We start from the raw sequence: 24,243 nt of genomic DNA, 5'->3' as shown, positions 1-24,243 counted from the left end.
TTTACAGTGTTGTAGACATTAGAAATTCTAACTGCAGTAGAAATGTGTTTACTTAACAGAGACCACCCGACCCGCTTTGACTTAAAGTGCTGCTAACATTACCGACCACGTGACCTTCAACCTGTTTGCAATGATTTAGCAATAGGCCACGCCCACTGTCTCCACCCATCCCGGCTCAGCCAATAAGGTTCTTGTTTTTATAGAAAGCAAGGAATTTAGTATCACAACACAAGTGAAATTGTGTTCGAGGCAGGGTTACCAGTGGATTTTAAAAATACAATTAGCTGAAAAGAAGACTTAAGGACAGAACAAGCTTAATGTTTCAGGTAAATATTCAATATATGTCATTCAAGGTTAAGCTAAAGGCTACTTGTGTTGACCTTCCATTGTTCTTGTAGAAACACCTGCCTTGCATGTCTTTGCTGTAACACATTTTGTAGTGAACAATGTTGAATTCTACTCTTGTCTTACATACATATGGGAATAGAAATTAATATATATATATACACACATATATATATATATATATATATATATATATGAATGTATGTATATATATGTGTGTTTGTATATATATGTATATATATATATACACATATATATATACATACATTCATATATATATATATATATATATATATATATGTGTGTATATATATATATATATATATATATATATATATATGTATATGTGTGTGTGTGGAATTAATACATATCAAGGGACAAGCGGTAGGAAATGGATGGATACCTATATTGTGTATGTATATGCATATCTGTACATATATATTTGTGTGTATATACAGTATATGTATTAATAAACAGCAATTTATCCATATATTGTGTATGTATAGACGTGTGTATGTACACATTATACAGTATGCATTTATGTGTTTATATAAGTACATAATTCTGTAATTGAGGACTCAGGCAGAACATGTTATAAAAGAATTTACACAATATTTTAGCCAGCCAGAAAAATCAACCCGCGTATTCCGAAACTGATGTACTAGCAATTCTTTAGGTGCAAATATCACATGACAACATTACAAAACATCTCTGACAAAGCATGATCGTAATGTAATAAATTTTTTATTAGTCAATGTCAGGGTTTCCGCTAAATTGCCAAAATACCTATGGTGGTGAGGGCGTGGTTCGGGGTCATGGTCAATATGACGTTATCGCATGATTTGCTATGATGCATATATTCTTTAAAATGGCAAACAATGTGAATATACATTAAAAAAAAATCTGTCATTATGAAGTATAGTATTAATATATACATTTTTCTTGCGTAATATTTTGTTCTATTATTAAATTGTTGCTGCTTATTGTACAATGTACTTTGTTGAGATTGTTTTTATAAATTATATATGTATATATATGTATATATATATATGTATACACATATATACATTTTTTATCAATGTATATATATATATATATATATATATATATATATATATATATATATGTATATGTATATATATATATATATATATATATATATATATATATATATATATATATATATATATATCTTGATTGGATTATCCAGAGAATAGTGCTCGATACCGTGGTAGAGCGCAATATGTAGGTGTGGGAAAAATCACAAAACTACTTCATCTCTACAGAACTGTTTCATGAGGGGTTCCCTCAATCATCAGGAGATCTCCTGATGATTGAGGGAACCCCTCATGAAACAGGAGAAAAATCACAAAACTACTTCATCTCTACAGAACTGTTTCATGAGGGGTTCCCTCAATCATCAGGAGATCTCCTGATGATTGAGGGAACCCCTCATGAAACAGTTCTGTAGAGATGAAGTAGTCTTGTGATTTTTCCCACACATATATATATATATATATATATATGTATATATGTGGGCTTCACGGTGGAAGAGGGGTTAGTGCGTCTGCCTCACAATACGAAGGTACTGCAGTCCTGGGTTCAAATCCAGGCTCGGGATCTTTCTGTGTGGAGTTTGCATGTTCTCCCCGTGAATGCATGGGTTCCCTCCGGGTACTCCGGCTTCCTCCCACTTCCAAAGACATGCATCTGGGGATAGGTTGATTGGCAACACTAAATTGCCCCTAGTGTGTGAATGTGAGTGTGAATGTTGTCTGTCTATCTGTGTTGGCCCTGCGATAAGGTGGCGACTTGTCCAGGGTGTACCCCGCCCGATTGTAGCTGAGATAGGCGCCAGCGCCCCCCGCGACCCCGAAAGGGAATAAGCGGTAGAAAATGGATGGATATATATAGAGGCTCCTGCACCCCCCGCAAACCCAAAAGGGACAAGCGGTAAAAAATGGATGGATGGATTGATATATACACACAGGTAAGTGTGTGTTTGTGTGGATTTATACAATACAATACATATATAATAAAGTTGGTATGGTAAATATGTGTATGTATATATATATATATATATATATACATATATATATGTATGTGTGTATGTGTATAAATATATATATATATATATATCATTTATAAAAAAAATCTCAACAAAGTACATTGTAGAATAAGCAGCAACAATTTAATAATAGAACAAAATATTACGCAAGAAAAATGTATATATTAATACTATACTTCATAATGACAGATTTTTTTTAATGTGTATTCACATTGTTTGCCATTTTAAAGAATATATGCATCATAGCAAATCATGCGATAACGTCATATTGACCATCCCCCCGAACCACGCCCTCGCCACCATAGGTATTTTGGCAATTTAACCAAAATACCTATATATGAATATGCTACAAAGACAACATATTTGATGTGCAAACTGCTAAACATTTTTTTTTTGCAAATAATCATTAACTTTAGAATTTGATGCCAGCAACACTTGACAAAAGAGTTGGAAAAGGTGGCAATAAATACTGATAAAGTTGAAGAATGCTCATCAAACACTTATTTGGAACATCCCACAGGTGTGCAGGCTAATTGGGAACAGGTGGGTGCCATGATTGAGTATAAAAGCAGCTTCCCAAAAAATGGTCAGTCTTTCACAAGAAAGGACGGGGCGAGGTACACCCCTTTTGTCCACAACTGCGCGAGCAAATAATCAAACAGTTTAAGAACAACGTTTTTCAAAATACAATTGCAAGACATTTAGGGATTTCAACATCTACGGTCCATAATATCATCAAAAGGTTCAGAGAGTCTGGAGAATTCACTCCACGTAAGCGGCATGGCCGGAAACCAACATTGAATGACCGTGACCTTTTGATCCCTCAGTCGGCACTGTTTCAAAAACCGACATCAATCTCTAAAGGATATTACCACATGAGCTCAGGAACACTTCAGAAAACCACCGTCTCTAAATACAGTTAGTCTCTACATCTGTAATTACAATTTAAAGCTCTGTTCTGTGGTCTGACAACTCCACATTTCAAATTGTTTTTGGAAATATTCAACATTGTATCACTCGGACCAAAGAGGAAGTGAAACATCCAGACTGTTATTGATGCAAAGTTCAAAAGCCAGCATCTGTGATGGTATGGGGGTGCATTAGTGCCCAAGGCATGTGTAACTTACACATCTGTGAAAGCACCATTAGTACTGAAAGGTACATACAGGTTTTGGAATAACATATACTGCCATCCAAGCGCAGTCGTATTCATGGATGCCCCTGCTTATTTCACCAAGAAAATGCCAAGCCACATTCAGCACGTGTTACAACAGCGTGGCTTCCTAAAAAAAGAATGCGGGTACATTCCTGTCCCGCTTGCAATCCAGACCTGTCTTCCATCGAAAATGTGTGGCACATTATGAAGTGTAAAATATGACAGTGGAGACCCCGGGCTGTTGAACGACTGAAGTTCTACATAAAACAACAATGGGGAATAATTCCACTTTCAAAGCTTCAACAATTAGTTTCCTCAGTTCCCAGATGTTCATTGAGTGTTGTTAAAAGAAAAGTGATGTAACACAGTGGTTAACATGCCCTTTCCCAACTACTTTGGCACATGTTGCAGCCATGAAATTCTAAGTTAATTATTATTTGCAAAAAAAAAAAAAGTTTAACATCAAATATGTTGTCTTTGTAGTGCAATCAATTGAATATGGGTTGAAAATGATTTCCAAATCATTGTATTCCGTTTATATTTACATCTAACACAATTTTACAACTCATATGGAAACGGGGTTTGTATATATATACTGTATATATGTATATGTATATACAGTATATATATATATATATATATATATATATATATATATATATATATATATATATATATATATACTGCGTGTGTATATGTGTGTGTATATATATATATATATATATATATACTGCGTGTGTATATATATATATATATATATATATATATATATATATATACTGTATTTGTGTATTTATGCATGTTTGTGTGTGCAAAGACATAAGGGAAGAAGGTTTCAATGTTGACAAGGTTTCATGTTGCATTCCGACAGTGTCAGTGACTCAGAAGTACACAACTGCAATGTAGGACACAACATGATCACTCACGTGTCTTGACTCTATAGGAGTGCTGTGAAATGATTACTTTTTAAAAATAATATTAATCATAATTTTGATTTTGAGTCAATTGTTCTTGCATAATTTTATTTAGCTTTAAAAAATATATATTTGGACACAAATGCAATTTTATAATCAGTGTCATACAGGAACATTTTATAAATGCTTTGGTTGAATCCACCACATTTACTTAAGTTATCTCAGACGTATCACTCCTCTTTACACCGACGTATGCATTGACCAGATCATCGATATTAAAGAAACCTGCGCCGCCTTTAAGGTAACCATCCACGTAGTGCTGAAAATCCTAATTTCTCCTCAAGATTATTGAAGTATTTCTGATTCTGAATCTGATTCTGATTAGGGTGAAGGAGCATGTACTGGACATTACAGTCAAAATAAATTGTGTAAGTTGTCTGCGTATAGACATGATTAGTGTGATATTTTTTGACAGCCTTATTTTATAGCAAAGGTGATTGTTAGACAAATTGTTAGTCATCTTGCCGTTAGCAACATGTGTTAGCACGTCCGCCTCAAAGAGAGATCAACAAGACCTATGCTAATAAGTATCCTCAATTTTGACATTGATCATTAAGTGTTGATATTCCTTACTATGTAAAGCACTACACAATTTTTGAATTGCATCACATGATGGCCAGGGGCATGTATTGTTGTTGTTGTTATGCATGACCTGAAGTTATTTAAAGAATCTACGCTATACTTGGTGTTTTGCTTGCAACAAATAAATCCACCTGTGATCTTGTTTTCCTCAGAACCATATTCAATATGCATCTGTAGTCTGGACTTTCAGCGACTGGGTCAACAATGGGCCGTTACCTCAGCATCAACTTAAGGTCTGTGGACAGGAGTTTGAGATCATACTGTAAAATGAGATATCTCATAGTTCTCTTCAGAAGGTCCCCACATTCAGGCCATGAAGCACTCAACCTTCGTAGATATTTATTATTATCAAATGATCTTTCCAGATTTCAACAAAGAGCTATTTTTACACATTTTAATCTGTGTAAAGGCATCTTTCTTAGGGGTTTTTCCAAAGAAGTATACAACCTGCACATTGTGCGATGCTATTCGTCCTCAGACCAGCATGCTTTCAAGGCTCACGCTCCAATTGGGGTCATTGAGGACGCACAGAACAGTTTTGAGTTAGCCTCTCTGGGAGGACGCCTGGGTCAATCTTTTTATCGGTTGTCCAGACATATTAACTTTTATTTCAAGAACAAGGATACTGTGCCCATAGCTGAAAATGGCGGTATTGTTGTCACAACTCGGACATATCTTGGCGTGAGACAAAAGCGTTTTCAAAGTCAGCGGGCAGCTGGAAACATTACATCTAAAGGCAAAGACAGAACAGAACCCATGAAGGAAAGGAAGGAGGACTTGGATGTTGAGGTCCAGAATAAATCTGGACTGCAACTTTTTCACATCAGTTCTTTGGCGACAAGATTTGGCGAGAGCTACAATTACGTCGCCAGTCATATTAACTCCGTCTTCTCTCAGGGTGTTTCCAAAGTAGAGAAAGATGAAATTATGTCTCCAACCAAAGGGTCCAACAGAAGACAGAAAATGAGAAACATACATAGTAATCGCATCATAACTTCCAAAAAGAGTGGAATAAAATCAAGTATGGAGCAGGCAACAGTGGAACCTGACCATGGCAACAGCTGGGAGGATAGTTATCGCCACTTTGCAAGACACATCAACAGGTACTTTGGTGCAAAGGTTGCTGATGATGCCAGCCATCAGAATCCAACTAAAGCAACTCTACAGTTTAAATCACAGAAAGACGTTAATGAACACCTCAACAACCCTGAAACTGACTTTTTCCACAATACCCATAACTCAACCAATTTTGGGGAGAATCATCTCCAGATGTCAGGTCATATCAATCAGTATTTCAAGGTGTCCAGCAGGTTGGAAGACACAGACACAAATCTCCAAAATGCGACAAACCCGCTCAATGCAGACAGAAAAGGGACTTTCTCCTTTATGGACTACTTCCATCTCCCCACAAAAGCCATACCTGACCTGCTGGGGGCTTACTGGAACCAGGACCGTCCGTCCATGACCAGAAAGCCTGCCATGACATCGCCAGGAGCCGGGTTGAATGAAAAAGTGAGCCAATGACACTTCCTACGAGATTCCAATCAGGAATATAATTGCCTCCAGTTTGCATATGTTATTAATACATTTTGTTTTGCTTGTTGTCAGCCTGTTGTAAGCCACAAGCAGGCAGAAGAACTAATACATGGGTTGATCCAAGGCCTGAGGCAGGCTTCCTCTGCAGAGGCCCTGACAACCTGTGTGGAGGCGCTGAATGACCACCTGATCCACCACCCATCATGCAAAGCTTTAATGTGGAAGGTCAGTTGCAAGCAAAACAATCCAATTTGAGCATCAACTCCTATTAATTCACTAAATTAACCAGGAAAAAACAGCCGTTACATTACTGAGACAGCGGCGAGTCTATGGGAACAACCAGGTTCTTCAGAGTGCCATAAGAGAAGCTTTGGCTCTTATTGGCTATGTTGACCCGGTCAAAGGGCGTGGCATCAGAGTGCTTTCTATTGATGGTGGCGGCACAAGGTAAGAGAGTCGTGGTTTGTTTGTATGATTAAACAAAAAAATGCCATTCTGTTTTACAAGCATGCCACTAAATCAGCTACACATACAAATGTATTATGAGTGCTGTATCAAAAAAATCAGCTTTTACAATTATAATCATGCTCGGGTAATATATTGTGGCCTCTCATGTAGCTATAAATACCAGACCAAAACAGTAGAAACAGCTGTCAGTATGATGCAATGCAGTTCTACACCACTGTAACCCACAACCACACTAACAAATGTACTGTTACTGTTTTGTTTTAATTGCTAAATGCTTATAAACTTAATTTGTTCTGGGAGGGAGTTCTTAACTCAACACACTTGTATCTCAAATCAATGTCTCAATAATTTAATTGGTGCTTGACAAAAAAAAAAAAAGGAAACGTGTTTGAAAAAGAAAAACAGACTTTTAAATAAGATCATTTGTAATAAAACAATACAATAGAATGTAGTACTGACGACTACAATAATCTTAATGATAATGTTCAGCATTTACCTTTGAGATAAAACGTTTGCGGTATCTTTTCCATATTTTCAAAGATAAATGTTCCTTGTTTATATATTATTACATATACAGTACATATATACATCCTTGGCTGGTGTTCGACTTTTACTTTTTCAGTATGTTTCAAATTAGCAGTGATATACTCAAACTGTTTTACCAAGTGGGTGACACACTGTGCCATGTTTTTGATGATTTCTTTCTTTAATTCAATGCATATCATCCACTTCTACTCAGCACTGTGCTTTACGTTGACTTCCTTACTTCCCTTTTGTTGTAAAAAATAAAGTTATATCCATCTTTAGCTTGTCGGTGAGAAGGAGAGACAGGAAAGAGCAAGGAGAGCCTGCAGTGTAATGCCCGCAGCTAAAAACAACTGCGTGAGAACGTCTACTCGAATATTACGATATAGTCATTTTCTATATCGCACAGAGTCAAACCCGCGACATATCGTATATATCGATATATTGCCCAGCCCTACGTGGAAGCTTTTAACAAACATTTTTTCTTGCAATTTAAAGGGGAACCACACGTTATTTGTAATTTTGTCAATCGTTCACGATCCTGATTAGAGACAAAAAGACAAAATGTTTTTTTGTTTTTTTTGCTGTCTAACATAAAAATGGTCTCTTTTTTGGTGGCTAGCAATGCAGCTAGTTGGAGCGATCAATTCTACCACTAAATCACTTAAAAAATGTATTCAAAACAGTCAACAATACTTATCTTATGTCCGTCACCTGCATAATAAACAAACTTTAGAGACATTATTATTGTAAGAGCAAACTCTTTATCTAGCATACTAACACATTGGCGTGTTACGGTATTAACTGTAGAGGCTAACTACGGCAAGAGGTAAGCTAGCTTCTACGTCAGCACAGAACGCGTTTGAGTTTTGTAATGCAAAACATTGCGATAGAACACCAATCTGTACTGACTGAAAAACATGAACAATCATATTACAGTGTCTGCAAAGTATTAGCCCACATTTAATATTTTTTTTGTACACAGCTAGCCAGACATTGTATGCTGTCTGTCATGATACACGCACAATGTACTGCATGTATCTTAATCAATGTAAAGTGTGACTCACTCAATGAACAGTTTTCTGTTTGGTCCCGCTGGCCAGAGATGTTTTTTCTGGTTAATTACGGGTAAGCGGTCCATTTATGTCCAAATAGCTCGGCTTCAAGTTCCAAATTTTGCAGCTTCGATTCACTTCTGCCTCACTCTCTCGGCTTCCGCCTGTTCCAACGTCTCACTCTTCCTTTGTGCTCGCTTCTAGAAGCAGTAGTTCATCCTCCATAAATTCAGCTTCAAAAAGATAAGGTTGCAAATCCTCATTTGTCCATAAATAGTTGTCTTCATTGTCTGTTACTACAACATTTGTAAGTCCACGCTGATTAGATCACACACAAGCGTTTTGTATCCGGAAGTAGGAACACACACTGTCGTACGTTCGCTGCTATGGAAACGGAAATAATTGTGCCAAAAATTTGATTAAAATGACTGAAATATGGTAAATATTGTACATTTTACATACTGTTAAAAATGTTTCTGCTCAAGTCATACCAAAGACTATAAAAATGGGACCTTTACCTCCCTGCTTGACACTCAGCATCAAGGGTTATAATTGGGGGGTTAAATCACTAAAAATGATTACTGAGCACGGTCACCACTGCTGCCCACTGCTCTCCTCACCTCCCAGGGGGTGATCAAGGGTGATGTGCCAAATGCAGAGAATAATTTCGCCACACTTTGTGTGTGTGTGTGACAGTCATTACTACTTTACTTTGCTTTTCTACATTTTATATATATATATATATATATATATATATATATATATATATATATGTATATATATATATATATATGTATATATGTATATATATATATATATATATATATATATATATATATATATATATACATATATATGTATATATATATATGTGTGTGTGTATATATATATATGTATATATATATATATATATATATATATGTATATATATATATATGTATATATATATATATGTGTGTGTGTGTGTATATATATATATACATATATATATATATGTATATATGTATATATATATATATATATATATACGTATATATGACGGGCTGCGACACTGCGGTGCTCTTGCTAAAGATGGAACATTTGGCGGAAATGCCGGACAGTTCTGCAGACTTCATGGCTGGCTCGCATCGTGGTCACTCCGTGATCACGTACGACCGCCAGACACTTCTGGATATGGACACATCGGGCCGTTTTGGACTGATAGACGCGGGCGTGCTAAACATGCTAACTAGCATGGGGATACTTCGGCGGCTACATCCAGCGGCCTGTGAAGCAGCGGAGTCTAGTGGCAGCGGGGGCCGTCTACGGAGCAGACGCCAGCGGTGTGATCGGAAACGCGGATGTCGAGCGGGGCTAAAAACAAAGCAGAAGGCTAATCCCCACAGAACACCACTTTCCTCCACCCTGAAGACGGATTTAAATAAGGGATGCGAGACTACTGGTCTGGGTAAGGAGTCAGTTAAATTAGAACAAGTTTTTTCTGCTTTGAGTGTTTCAGAGTTGGACATGTGTTTTACTGAGGTGGCTAACTATGATGCGTGCAGTTTATCAAAGCAACAAACAAACAATCGGAAAATCCCCGTTACTGAGGTGGCTAACTATGATGCGTGCAGTTTATCAAAGCAACAAACAAACAATCGGAAAATCCACCTTACTGAGGTGGCTAACTATGATGCGTGCAGTTTATCAAAGCAACAAACAAACAATCGGAAAATCCCCGTTACTGAGGAGGCTAACCATGATGCGTGCAGTTTATCAAAGCAACAATCAAACAATCGGAACATTCCCGTCGTATCAATTCCTAGATATGGTCGTATTTATACTGAATGCACTGGGCATAATAAACACAACATTATTAATATTGCTACTACGGATAATTTGATCAAAAATTCCCTAAAACAGCCCACTACCTATAATATAGGTTTTTTAAACATAAGATCATTGTCTCCCAAAACGTTGTTAGTTAATGATATCATCAGAGACAACAATCTTAACGTCATCGGTCTCAGTGAAACCTGGCTTAAACCAAACGACTTTTTTGCGCTAAATGAGGCATGTCCTCCTAACTTTACACATGCGCATATTGCCCGTCCGCTTAAAAGGGGTGGGGGGGTCGCACTAATATACAACGAAAACTTTAACCTTAGTCCTAACATAAATAATAAATATAAATCGTTTGAGGTGCTTACTATGAGGTCTGTCACACCGCTGCCTCTACACCTGGCTGTTATCTACCGCCCCCCAGGGCCCTGTTCGGACTTTATCAATGAATTCTCAGAGTTCGTTGCTGATCTAGTGACACACGCCGATAATATAATCATAATGGGGGACTTTAATATCCATATGAATACCCCATCGGACCCACCGTGCGTAGCGCTCCAGACTATAATTGATAGCTGTGGTCTCACACAAATAATAAATGAACCCACGCATCGCAACGGTAATACGATAGACCTAGTGCTTGTCAAGGGTATCACCGCTTCCAAAGTTACGATACTCCCGTATACTAAAGTATTGTCCGATCATTACCTTATAAAATTCGAGGTTCAGACGCATGTTCGTCAAACTAATAATAATAATAACTGCTATAGCAGCCGCAACATTAATACGGCCACAACGACAGCTCTTGCTGACCTACTGCCCTCGGTAATGGCACCATTCCCAAAGTATGTGGGCTCTATTGATAACCTCACTAACAACTTTAACGACGCCCTGCGCGAAACCATTGATAACATAGCACCGCTAAAGTTAAAAAAGGCTCCAAAAAAGCGCACCCCGTGGTTTACAGAAGAAACTAGAGCTCAGAAATTATTATGCAGAAAGCTGGAACGCAAATGGCGCACGACTAAACTTGAGGTGCACCATCAAGCTTTTAGCGATGGTTTAATAACTTATAAACGCATGCTTACCTTAGCTAAAGCTAATTATTACTCAAATCTCATCCACCGCAATAAAAACGATCCTAAATTTTTGTTTAGTACGGTAGCATCGCTAACCCAACAAGGGACTCCTTCCAGTAGCTCCACCCACTCAGCTGATGACTTTATGCAATTCTTTAGTAAGAAAATTGAAGTCATTAGAAAGGAGATTAAAGACAATGCGTCCCAGCTACAACGGGGTTCTATTAACACTGACACGATTGTATATACGGCGGATACTGCCCTCCAAAATAGTTTCTCTCGTTTTGAGGAAATAACATTAGAGGAATTGTTACAACGTGTAAATGGAATAAAACAAACAACATGTTTACTTGACCCTCTTCCAGGGAAACTGATCAAGGAGCTCTTTGTATTATTAGGTCCATCAGTGCTAAATATTATAAACTTATCACTTTCCTCGGGCACTGTTACCCTAGCATTCAAAAAAGCGGTTATTCATCCTCTTCTTAAAAGACCTAACCTCGATCCTGACCTCATGGTAAACTACCGACCGGTGTCTCACCTTCCCTTTATTTCAAAAATCCTCGAAAAAATTGTTGCGGAGCAGTTAAATGAACACTTAGCGTCTAACAATCTATGTGAAACCTTTCAATCCGGTTTCAGGGCAAATCACTCGACGGAGACAGCCCTCGCAAAAATGACTAATGATCTATTGCTAACGATGGATTCTGATGCGTCATCTATGTTGCTGCTCCTCGATCTTAGCGCTGCTTTCGATACCGTCGATCATAATATTTTATTAGAACGTATCAAAACACGAATTGGTATGTCAGACTTAGCCCTGTCTTGGTTTAACTCTTATCTTACTGATAGGATGCAGTGTGTCTCCCATAACAATGTGACCTCGGACTACGTTAAGGTAACGTGTGGAGTTCCCCAGGGTTCGGTCCTTGGCCCTGCACTCTTCAGCATCTACATGCTGCCGCTAGGTGACATCATACGCAAATACGGTGTTAGCTTTCACTGTTATGCTGATGACACCCAACTCTACATGCCCCTAAAGCTGACCAACACGCCAGATTGTAGTCAGCTGGAGGCGTGTCTTAACGAAATTAAACAATGGATGTCCGCTAACTTTTTGCAACTCAACGCCAAAAAAACGGAAATGCTGATTATCGGTCCTGCTAGACACCGAACTCTATTTAATAATACAACTCTAACATTTGACAACCAAACAATTAAACAAGGCGACACGGTAAAGAATCTGGGTATTATCTTCGACCCAACTCTCTCCTTTGAGGCACACATTAAAAGCGTTACTAAAACGGCCTTCTTTCATCTCCGTAATATCGCTAAAATTCGCTCCATTCTGTCCACTAAAGACGCTGAGATCATTATCCATGCGTTTGTTACGTCTCGCCTCGACTACTGTAACGTATTATTTTCGGGTCTCCCCATGTCTAGCATTAAAAGATTACAGTTGGTACAAAATGCGGCTGCTAGACTTTTGACAAGAACAAGAAAGTTTGATCACATTACGCCTGTACTGGCTCACCTGCACTGGCTTCCTGTGCACTTAAGATGTGACTTTAAGGTTTTACTACTTACGTATAAAATACTACACGGTCTAGCTCCATCCTATCTTGCCGATTGTATTGTACCATATGTCCCGGCAAGAAATCTGCGTTCAAAGGACTCCGGCTTGTTAGTGATTCCCAAAGCCCAAAAAAAGTCTGCGGGCTATAGAGCGTTTTCCGTTCGGGCTCCAGTACTCTGGAATGCCCTCCCGGTAACAGTTCGAGATGCCACCTCAGTAGAAGCATTTAAGTCTCACCTTAAAACTCATTTGTATACTGTTGCCTTTAAATAGACTCCCTTTTTAGACCAGTTGATCTGCTGTTTCTTTTCTTTTTCTTCTATGTCCCACTCTCCCCTGTGGAGGGGGTCCGGTCCGATCCGGTGGCCATGTACTGCTTGCCTGTGTATCGGCTGGGGACATCTCTGCGCTTCTGATCCGCCTCGACATCTCTGCGCTGCTGATCCGCCTCCGCTTGGGATGGTTTCCTGCTGGCTCCGCTGTGAACGGGACTCTCGCTGCTGAGTTGGACCCGCTTTGGACTGGACTCTCGCGACTATGTTGGATCCATTGTGGATTGAACTTTCACAGTATCATGTTAGACCCGCTCGACATCCATTGCTTTCCTCCTCTCTAAGGTTCTCATAATCATTATTGTCACAGACGTCCCACTGGATCATTATTGTCACCGATGTCCCACTGGGTGTGAGTTTTCCTTGCCCTTATGTGGGCCTACCGAGGATGTCGTGGTGGTTTGTGCAGCCCTTTGAGACACTAGTGATTTAGGGCTATATAAGTAAACGATTGATTGATTGATTGATATATATATATATATGTATGTGTGTATGTATATGTATATTTGCATGTATGTATGTATATATATATATATATATATGTATGTGTATGTATATGTACATATATATGTATATATACATATATGTATACAAAATGTAGAAAAGCAAAGTAAAGTACCAATGTCTGTCAGTCACACACAAAGTGTGGCGAAATTATTCTCTGCATTTCACACATCACCCTATGTACAAACCCCGTTTCCAAATGAGTTGGGAAATTGCGTTAGATGTAAATATAAACAGATTACAATGATTTGCAAATCCTTTTCAACCCATATTCAGTTGAATATGCTACAAAGACAACATATTTGATGTTCAAACTCATAAACTTTATTTTTTTTTTAGCAAATAACAAAGAACGTAGAATTTCATGGCTGCAACACGTGCCAATGTACTTGGGAAAGGGCATGTTGACCACCTTGTTACATGACCTTTTCTTTTAACAACACTCAATAAACGATTGGGAACTGAGGAAACTAATTGTTGAAGCTTTGAAAGTGGAATTTTATTCCCATTCTTGTTTTATGTAGAGCTTCAGTCGTTCAACAGTCCGGGGTCTCCGCTGTCGTATTTTACACTTTATAATGCGCCACACATTTTTGATGGGAGACAGGTCTGGACTGCAGGCGGGCCAGGAAAGTACCCGCACTCTTTTTTACGAAGCCACACTGTTGTAACACGTGCTGAATGTGGCTTGGCATTGTCTTGCTGAAATAAGCAGGGCCATCCATGAAAAAGACGGCGCTTAGATAAATGGTAAATGGGTTATACTTGTATAGCGCTTTTCTACCTTCAAGGTACTCAAAGCGATTTGACACTATTTCCACATTCACCCATACACACACACATTCACACACTGATGGCGGGAGCTGCAATGCAAGGCCCTAACCACGAACCATCAGGAGCAAGGGTGAAGTGTCTTGCTCAAGGACACAACAGGCGTGACGAGGTTGGTAGAAGGTGGGGATTGAACCAGGAACCCTCAGGTTGCTGGCACGGCCACTCTCCCAACCGCGCCACGCCGTCCCCTGGATGGATAGATGGCAGCATAAGTTGTTCCAAAACCTGTATGTACCTTTCAGCATTAATAGTGCCTTCACAGATGTGTAAGTTACCCATGCCTTGGGCACTAATGCACCCCCATACCATCACAGATGCTGGCTTTTGAACTTTGCGTTGATAACAGTCTGGATGGTTCGCTTCCCCTTTGGTCCGGATGACACGATGTCGGATAATTCCCAAAACAATTTGAAATGTGGACTCGTCAGACCACAGAACACTTTTCTACTTTGCATCAGTCCATCTTAGATGATCTCGGGCCCAGAGAAGCCGGCGGCGTTTCTGGATATTGTTGATAAATGGCTTTGGCTTTGCACAGTAGAGCTTTAACTTGCACTAACAGATGTAGCGACAAACTGTATTTAGTGACAGTGGTTTACTTAAGTGTTCCTGAGCCCATGTGGTGATATCCTTTTGAGATTGATATGGGTTTTTGAAACAGTACCGTCTGTGGGATCTAAGGTCACGGTCATTCATTTTTGGTTTCCGGCCATGCCGCTTACATGGAGTAATTTCTCCAGATTCTCTGAACCTTTTGATGATATTATGGACCGTAGATGTTGAAATCCCTACATTTCTTGCAATTGCACTTTGAGAAACGTTGTTCTTAAACTATTTGACCATTTGCTCAAGCAGTTGTGGACAAAGTGGTGTACCTCGCCCCATCTTTTCTTGTGAAAGACTGAGCATTTTTGGGGAAGCTGTTTTTATACCCAATCATGGCACCCACCTGTTCCCAATCACCTGTGGGATGTTCCAAATAAGTGCTTGATGAGCATTCCTCAACTTTATCCGTATTTATTGCCACCTTTCCCAACTTCTTTGTCACGTGTTGCAGGCATCAAATTATAAAGTTAATGATTTTATCCCCCAAAAAATGTTTATCAGTTTACACATCAAATATGTTGTCTTTGTAGCAAAATCAGATTAATACGGGTTGATTTGCAAATCATTGTATTCGGTTTATATTTACATCTAACACAATTTCGCAACTCATATAGAAACGGGGTTTGTATATATTAAAGATGCGTGGTTTGCTGACACAACCGCGGAGTCCGCGGATGAACCGCGGGTCGGGCGGGTGACATGATGAAAAAAATAGACTTTAAATAGATTTGGGCGGGTGGCGGTTGAACCAATTCGGAAATATATATACATAGTTAAATGTTGTTACCCACATATGAAAAACGAGCAGCACTCCTTGAAACAGTCAATTATTCATCAGGCACTGCAGCACAACACAACCCAACAACAAGTCCCGCAAGTGAGCGCTCCTTCAGCGCAGCAGGCCGCATTTTAGAGGCCAGGCTCTCTCGCCTGAATCCTGGCACTGTAGATGCCATTTTATTCCTGCATAATGCTAACAAAAAAAAAAGTAAGTAGATATACGGTTGGATACGTTAAACGAATTAGTCTACGTTACCTAGGCTATACCAAATAAGCCCATGTCTAACCTATGTTGAGTTCGGTCAGCTGAATAATTTTGATGGTTACGTGTTGTTTGGGCGCACTACAATGCAAAGGAATGAAGGTAATTGCGTTGTTTATTGTGTTTTTTTTCTATTCGAGATATACCACAGTGTGTTAATTATTTGGCCTCGCTTTCAAGTGAAGCGCATCTCCGATTGGCTACAATGTAAGGCTATTTAGCCTGCTTTGTTTGTCGCGACCGTCTATTTTCATTATAATTCAAGTTTGATGATGAAGTGCAGTCTGATGGGTTTGATTTCCCCCCTTTAGCTATTTTCCTTGACCAATAAGTTGCAGGTAATTTATTATTATTATTTATTTAATTTATTTTTGTTTAAATAGGGATGACATACATATGTTATTTTATAATTTAACTTTGTGCGCGTGATTGACAGCCGAAGGCTTATTAAGCACATTGTTGATGTATTTTTTTATTTCAACTTAAAAACGTATGAGCCTATGCCTACAACAAAGGCTTTGTGTTTATCTTTATTTTCCTGCCTGTCATTGACAATGGAGATTGTCTGATATTTTGTCATGGCTGCAGATCAATCAATAAATGTTCATCTTTGTCGCAATATTGTTCTCTGTTTCACTGTGCACCCTGCCCTCGTCCCTATTTGAGCATTATAACGTTAACAACTGAATAAGTGAATTGAATTAAATTTAAATAGCGCTTTTCTCTAGTGACTCAAAGCGCTTTACATAGTGAAACCCAATATCTAAGTTAAATTTAAACCAGTGTGGGCGGCATTGGGAGCACATGGGCAAAGTGTCTTGCCCAAGGACACAACGGCAGTGACTAGGATGGCGGAAGCGGGAGTCGAACCTGCAACCCTCAAGTTGCTGGCACGGCCACTCTACCAACAGAGCTATACCGCTATATTCATTGAAATAAATAAATAGGCCTGGTCTCTCTAAAACATTTTTTTAACTTCTTAAAAGCATCGTTCTGCTTGCTGCAACTGTACACACAAAGTGTGAGGAACGCATTCCTGATCTGATGGCATTGGCAACAATAGTCAACACTTTCTTAATGGAAATGACAATAATATTATAATAATGATAAATAATATTATCACGCATTAATATCTCTTAGCCACTAATGCGTGGCCAAGAGATATTAATGCGTGGCACGCATTGAATGTCTCTGCTGCATTGGATCAGTCTCCTTTCTTTAACAGGCAAAAGCTTTCTAACCTCACTAATGGCTTGCATCGTCTATATTAGATATATAACAAGGGGCGGGTGTGGTTTTGATAAAATGTTGGTTCGGGTGAATGGCCGGTGGATGACGACTTTTTTGATGCGGTTGCGGATTAAATAATTGCCTATCCGCGCATCTCTAGTATATATATATATATATATATATATATATATATATATATATATATATATATATATATATATATATATATGCACTTATAGTGTGTATATAAATTGTTGATGGAGGGTTTTGAAGTTGTTTTGAGGGCTTTGAAGGCTAAACTGGTGACTCCCATTAGCCACATCGCCCAAGCGTTTTTTATCATCTTTAAAACCCCCCTTAAAGGCCTACTGAAACCCACTACTACCGACCACGCAGTCTGATAGTTTATATATCAATGATGAAATATTAACATTGCAACACATGCCAATACGGCCTTTTTAGTTTACTGAATTGCAATTTTAAATTTCCTGCGAAGTGTCGTGTAGAAAACGTCGCAGCAGGATGACTCGTATGATGACGCGTGGGTTTGACGTCTCGGGTTGTAGCGGACATTATTTTCCAGCCCGATCCAAAGTATAAGTAGTCTGCTTCAATCGCATGATTAAACAGTATTCTGGACATCTGTGTTGCTAAATCTTTTGCAATTTGTTCAATTAATAATGGAGAAGTCAAAGTAGAAAGATGGCCGTGGGAAGCTTTTAGCCTTTAGCCACACAAACACACGGTGTTTCCTTGTTTAAAATTCCCAGAGGTGAAGCTTTACTATGGATCAGAGCGGTCAAGCGAACATGGATCCCGACTACATGTCAACCGTCAGTTTTCGGTGAGAAAATTGTTGTAAGTCGACTCTTACCGGAGATCAGTGGAGCTTCTGTCCTGCTCCAGCTGCCGTGACTTCCCTCAGAGACTCTGGCGTCAACACACCCGTGGCCACACCCCTCCGACTTTCAGGCACTATTTAACTCACTAAAACACTAGCAACACTAGCAGATAAGGGATTTCCCAGAATTATCCTAGTAAATGTGTCTAAAAACGTCTGAATCGTTCCCACTGCAATTGCCTTTTTTTTTGGGGACTTTTTTTTATGGGACTTTTTTTTTTTTCTAGTCTAGGATGAAATTTCCTTTCATCCTGGCTCAAATTAATGGGGAAATTGTCGCTTTCTCGGTCCAAATCGCTCTAGCTGTTGCTAGCTATGATTGTAAACAATGTGAGGATGTGAGGAGCCCTACAACCCGTGACGACACGCACACATTGTCTGCTATTTCCGGTACAGGCAAGGCTTTTTTATTAGCGACCAAAAGTTGCGAACTTTATCGTCGATGTTCTCTACTAAATCCTTTCAGCAAAAATATGGCAATATCGCGAAATGATCAAGTATGACACATAGAATGGACTTGCTATCCCCGTTTAAATAAGAAAATCTAATTTCAGTAGGCCTATAAAAGACATGTGTGTTCTTGTCTCTCATAATGATTGTGAACGAAAAATGTGCAGTTCCCCTTCAAAGCATAACACGAAGCCGAGACACACTCCTATGTTGCGGTAGCACTGTAATTGTAAATTAACGTTCTGGCAACCTCTGTTTGCGCTCAAAATGTACGCCTGTACGCAGGGTGTTGACCTGTTTTTTGTTGTGTCCAGAGGTGTGGTGCCTCTGCAGGTATTAAAATTACTGGAAGCAGAGACAGGAAAGAAGGTCCATCAGCTGTTTGACTACATTTGTGGGGTCAGCACAGGTAACTAAGTTACTGAAAGTACGATCTTGTGGGAATAAAAAAGGCAAAAGTCATCAGTGTCCCATTGTGACACTATAGGTGCTGTGTTGGCCTTCATGCTCGGCCTGACTCATTTTTCCCTGGAGGAGTGCGCTGACATGTATCGCCGCTTTGGCTCGGAAGTATTCCGTCAAAACCGTTTGGTTGGCACGGTGAAAATGGGCTGGAATCACTCTTACTATAACACAAAGACTTGGGAAACCATACTAAGGTATGCACACAGTCAACGCTATGTAGTTTTGGTATAGGTGTATTAATGAGTTGGTATTGTAATCAGAGAGAAGCTTGGTGATAGAGTGCTCATCAAAACAGCCAGTGATGAGTTGAGTCCCAAGGTAAGCACAAAGTTCCTTTTTTATTTCGCGGGATTTGTTCAATGTTAACCCGAGGCTGCTCTTTGTTCCTATGTTTTCAGGTTTCAGCTGTCAGCGCAGTGGTCAACTGGGGCAACAGTCCAAAAGCCTTCGTCTTCTGCAATTACAACCATAAACCAGGATCTCTGAGCCGCTATCCAGGAGGTTCTGGCTACCCCATGTGGCAGGCAGTGCGAGCGTCTTCAGCCGCTCCGGGATACTTTCAGGAATTCCCCCTGCAAAGTGATATCCACCAGGTTAGAAAATGATGTTGCTTGAATTGATACAGTTAAAATATACGGCGTGGCTTGGTTGGTAGAGCAGCCGTGCCAGCAACTTGAGGGTTTTAGGTTCGATCCCCGCTTGCACCATCCTAGTCACTGCCGTTGTGTCCTTGGGCAAGATACTTTACTGATCTGCCCCCAGTGCTACCCACACTGGTTTAAATGTAACTTAGATAGTGGGTTTCACTAGAGAAAAGCGCTATACAAATATACTTGACTTAACTTCACATTTCTAAACAAGAGAACATTAATAGTTCAGAAATGTTTCAAAAACCCATGTAATTGAATTGTATTGTTATTTATTTAGCAAAAATATTTTTTTATATTTTAAAATACAAATATAATTTATAATTTCGGATGACCCACATGGTACAGACGAGACATTTTTAAATAAAATATTTTTTATGTTCAGAAATGCAAGTAAGTAAATTTGACATCCTGCAGTATTCAACAAACAATAAATAAACTGTTGTTGTTTTTTTTATTTTAAAATCTAATGGTTAACTGTAATATTAAATGTTAGCGTTAAAATGTAACTCATGTGAAGAAAGCTTCTAATTACTGGTGTATTAACCAATACAGAAACTAAATAATGGTCATTGTGAAGTGTAGTGAATCATATTTATATAGCACTTTTTCTCTAGTGACTCAACGCGCTTTACATGGTGAAACCCAATATTTAAGTTAGATTTAAACCAGTGTGGGTGGCACTGGGGGTAGCTGGGTAAAATTGTCTTGCCCAAGGACACAATGGCAGTGACTAGGATGGCGGAAGCGGGGATCAAAATTGGAACCCTCAATTTGCTGGCACGGCCACTTTACCAACCAAGCTATATCGCCCCAGCATTGCCAATGCTGTTAATTTAGTGCAGCAGTGCCACAAATTGCATTAAAAGGCAGGTACAAAATATGTTAAGCCCCTTACATTATGCTTATTTTTAATCTGTGAAGTAAAAATAGGCCAAAAACCTGTCAAGTACCTCCCCTGATTTATGTTTTCCACTGTAGGATGGAGGTATTATCATGAACAACCCCTGCGCCTTAGCTGTACATGAGAGCAGACTATTGTGGCCCCGTCACCCATTCCAGTGTGTGCTGTCCCTTGGCACCGGTCGCTATGACAACCCTAAGAGAGGCCCTACAACTTCCACCAGTCTGAGGGCTAAAATCAGTAACCTGATTAGCAGTGCAACCGACACTGAAGGCGTCCACACACTTTTAGATGACCTGCTCCCCCGCGATGTCTATTTCCGCTTCAACCCCATGCTGAGTGCTGAGGTGACCCTAGACGAGAGCCGGCCGGGGGCCCTGGACCAGCTGGAGAGAGACACCCAGGTCTACCTCGAGAGAAACCGGCTAAAACTGGCTCGGCTCTGTTTGGTGCTCGGGGCAGAGCGATCGGCTGTTGGCAGAACCAAGGACTGGTTCAGTGAGTGGACCTGGGTGATGAAGCAGAGATGGATGTAAGGTTGTGTTCACCCTTGTCAAGTTTGGTTCGGTCAAAAATGCTCTGCTGGTACAGATCATTTGGTCAAGTGGGAACCTCGGGGTGAACAAACAAGCTGACTAAAATTGTTTGAGAGATGTATCTCAGTCCAGTTCATTTGTGAATGGTGGTATATGGTACATGTATGTGTATGTATACTTGTATGTATATGTATACATGTTTATATGTATGTATGTATATATACGTACATATTTATGTACGTATATATACATATGTATCCATATGTATGTATGTGTATACATGTATGTTAATATGTATATATGTTTGTATATATATTTATATATACTGTATATAGAAACATACATATATGTTAGCAATGCCACGTTATGTTAACAGTCATGTATTCTTAAACAAAAGCTTTCCACGATGAAATGATTTTCAGGAAGTGCTTGATGATGGGTCGTGGTTCTACATGAGTTGGCTAACACCTGGCATACCCTAGAGCATTGGTGTCAAGGTCAAATTATCTATGGCCCCCGGTATGATATTTGATTAGTATTAAATTCGGCACGCAGGCCACGCACCAATACTCCATCAGTGTTGGCGCTAGGAATTTTCAAGATAAAAGGGGTCCCACAGTCAATTTTTGGGGTCCCACCTTTTTGTAACCGTTTTGAAAACAAATTATAAATGTATGCATTATCCTGGGATATCTCGCATTCTATATTGTGTTTTGGGAAAAAGGTTGTCCTAAACGCTACTTAATTCATTACGAAAATAATACAAAAGAAAACAAATTTGCAGACACTAGTGATTTAGGGCTATATAAGTAAACATTGATTGATTGATTGATGCATATGTACACTTATTTAGTTTAAAAACATTCATTCACTTTCTTCTTTCCTTCATGGATCTAAACTTTACTGCTGTCTGTATTTTTTTCGATATTTTTATTGTAATATTTTCAGAATGTGTTTGTTCTATTTTTAGCTAAAGTAAGACAAGGAAAACAATCGGAAGTTGTCTTTATTTTTTTATTTTAATGCCATGATTTTGATAGACCGCCCTGCGTGTGCACAGATAGAATGAGTTTGACACTCCTGACAGTTTGCATATACAATTAAAAAATATTACACATCAATTGGGCTTCACGGTCGCAGAGGGGTTAGTGCGTCTGCCTCACAATACGAAGGTCCTGCAGTCCTGGGTTCAAATCCAGGCTCGGGATCTTTCTGTGTGGAGTTTGCATGTTCCCCCCGTGAATGCGTGGGTTCCCTCCGGGTACTCCGGCTTCCTCCCACTTCCAAAGACATGCACCTGGGGATAAGTTGATTGGCAACACTAAATTGGCCCTAGTGTGTGAATGTGAGTGTGAATGTTGTCTGTCTATCTGTGTTGGCCCTGCGATGAGGTGGCGACTTGTCCAGGGTGTACCCCGCCTTCCGCCCGATTGTAGCTGAGATAGGCGCCAGCGTCCCCCGCAACCCCGAAAGGGAATACGCGGTAGAAAATGGATGGATGGATGGATACACATCAATTTATATTCACGTATAATTATTAGGGCTGTCAAAATTAAGAAGTTAACTCATGTGATAGCCCAAAAATACAGTGTTTATGTTGATTTAAAAAAGATTAACATTAAAAATATTTATGCAAGTGAGTAATAACCTTTGATTAATTATAATAAAGCTGAATTAAAAAGTGTTTAATTAAAAAACAGTAATAGTTATGCACAGATGTATACAGTATATTGTGCAATTGTAAACATATGATGTTCTTTTATTTCACTTGTTAAGCAAGTTCAGAAGAAACCATGTGCATCATGCAAACACACAGAATGGGTATAGGTCATGAAACTTCCCAATAAAGTCACAGTTTTGATTAAAATACCAGTGTCAACGCAAAGCGAAATTGAGCAACGTGACCAAGTATGTTTTGGTTGGTCCAGACCACAAAAGTGAACATAGTCTAAGATGGTTTGAATAGTCAAGCCTCACTTGATAGAACTGATAACCTCCTATATATTTAAAATTCAATTATTACATTTATGGGTCATTTTTGTAAACAAACAAAATGATATAGCGCTTACACATGGTTAGTTTTATTAAATTTTTGGTAATAATGGTACTGAGCCTTTAGTATTACCTACTTGTATTTAATACACCGTATCATTAGGACAATTCATTTTGTCTCAAAAATATATTCTTACAAAATTACAATAACATTACGTTGGTGTTTTGTCCTTATCATCTAGTATCCCTTTTAACTTGTTTCTGTTAGTATCTACTTTAGTTTTAGCAATTGTTTAAACAACTAACAATTAAGAGACTTGTTTTTTTGTACGACTCGAAGCAGAAATGTGTGAGAAAAGCATGTTTACGCACTTTATTTTGGGAAGAAAAAAATACAGCCATATAGTTATTAACCAGGCATTCAAATGTTCCAACTCCTATATATCCGTGGATTTTTTTTATAATGTTGTGATATTTGTTATCAAGAATAAATCCATATTTATTTCAAATTGTGTTGTATTTCATGTTTATTTTTCTGTTCACTCTACTTTGCATCAACCCACGCTATGAATCAGTTGAGTTTTGACAAACGGTGTAAGAGTTTATCATTAAGTG

The 24,243-nt window shown here is 38.9% G+C and overlaps 1 protein-coding gene across 1 annotated transcript; it reads left to right on the top strand.

The window, feature by feature from the left end:
• The first annotated feature begins 174 nt into the window (after positions 1-174).
• Positions 175-24,140, top strand: LOC133554431 (calcium-independent phospholipase A2-gamma-like). The gene is made up of 9 exons (XM_061903194.1): positions 175-326; positions 5,278-6,637; positions 6,734-6,886; positions 6,951-7,108; positions 19,399-19,493; positions 19,572-19,743; positions 19,810-19,867; positions 19,948-20,142; positions 21,178-24,140. The coding sequence occupies exons 2-9, from the start codon at positions 5,330-5,332 to the stop codon at positions 21,634-21,636; spliced, it is 2,598 nt and encodes an 865-aa protein (XP_061759178.1). The 5' UTR covers positions 175-326; positions 5,278-5,329; the 3' UTR covers positions 21,637-24,140.
• The last annotated feature ends 103 nt before the right edge of the window (positions 24,141-24,243 follow it).

This window comes from Nerophis ophidion, linkage group LG06 (genome assembly GCF_033978795.1).
Source record: "Nerophis ophidion isolate RoL-2023_Sa linkage group LG06, RoL_Noph_v1.0, whole genome shotgun sequence".
In the NCBI taxonomy this organism is placed as follows: domain Eukaryota; kingdom Metazoa; phylum Chordata; class Actinopteri; order Syngnathiformes; family Syngnathidae; genus Nerophis; species Nerophis ophidion.
Note: the sequence above shows the minus strand (reverse complement) of the source record. Positions and strands in the feature narration are given on the sequence as shown.

Coding starts and splice junctions, on each gene's coding strand:
- LOC133554431 (XM_061903194.1), top strand. CDS start 5,330: ATGGGCCGTTACCTCAGCATCAACTTAAGGTCTGTGGACAGGAGTTTG. Junction 6,887..6,950: donor GCAAAGCTTTAATGTGGAAG/GTCAGTTGCAAG, acceptor TAAATTAACCAG/GAAAAAACAGCCGTTACATT. Junction 19,744..19,809: donor ACTTGGGAAACCATACTAAG/GTATGCACACAG, acceptor TATTGTAATCAG/AGAGAAGCTTGGTGATAGAG.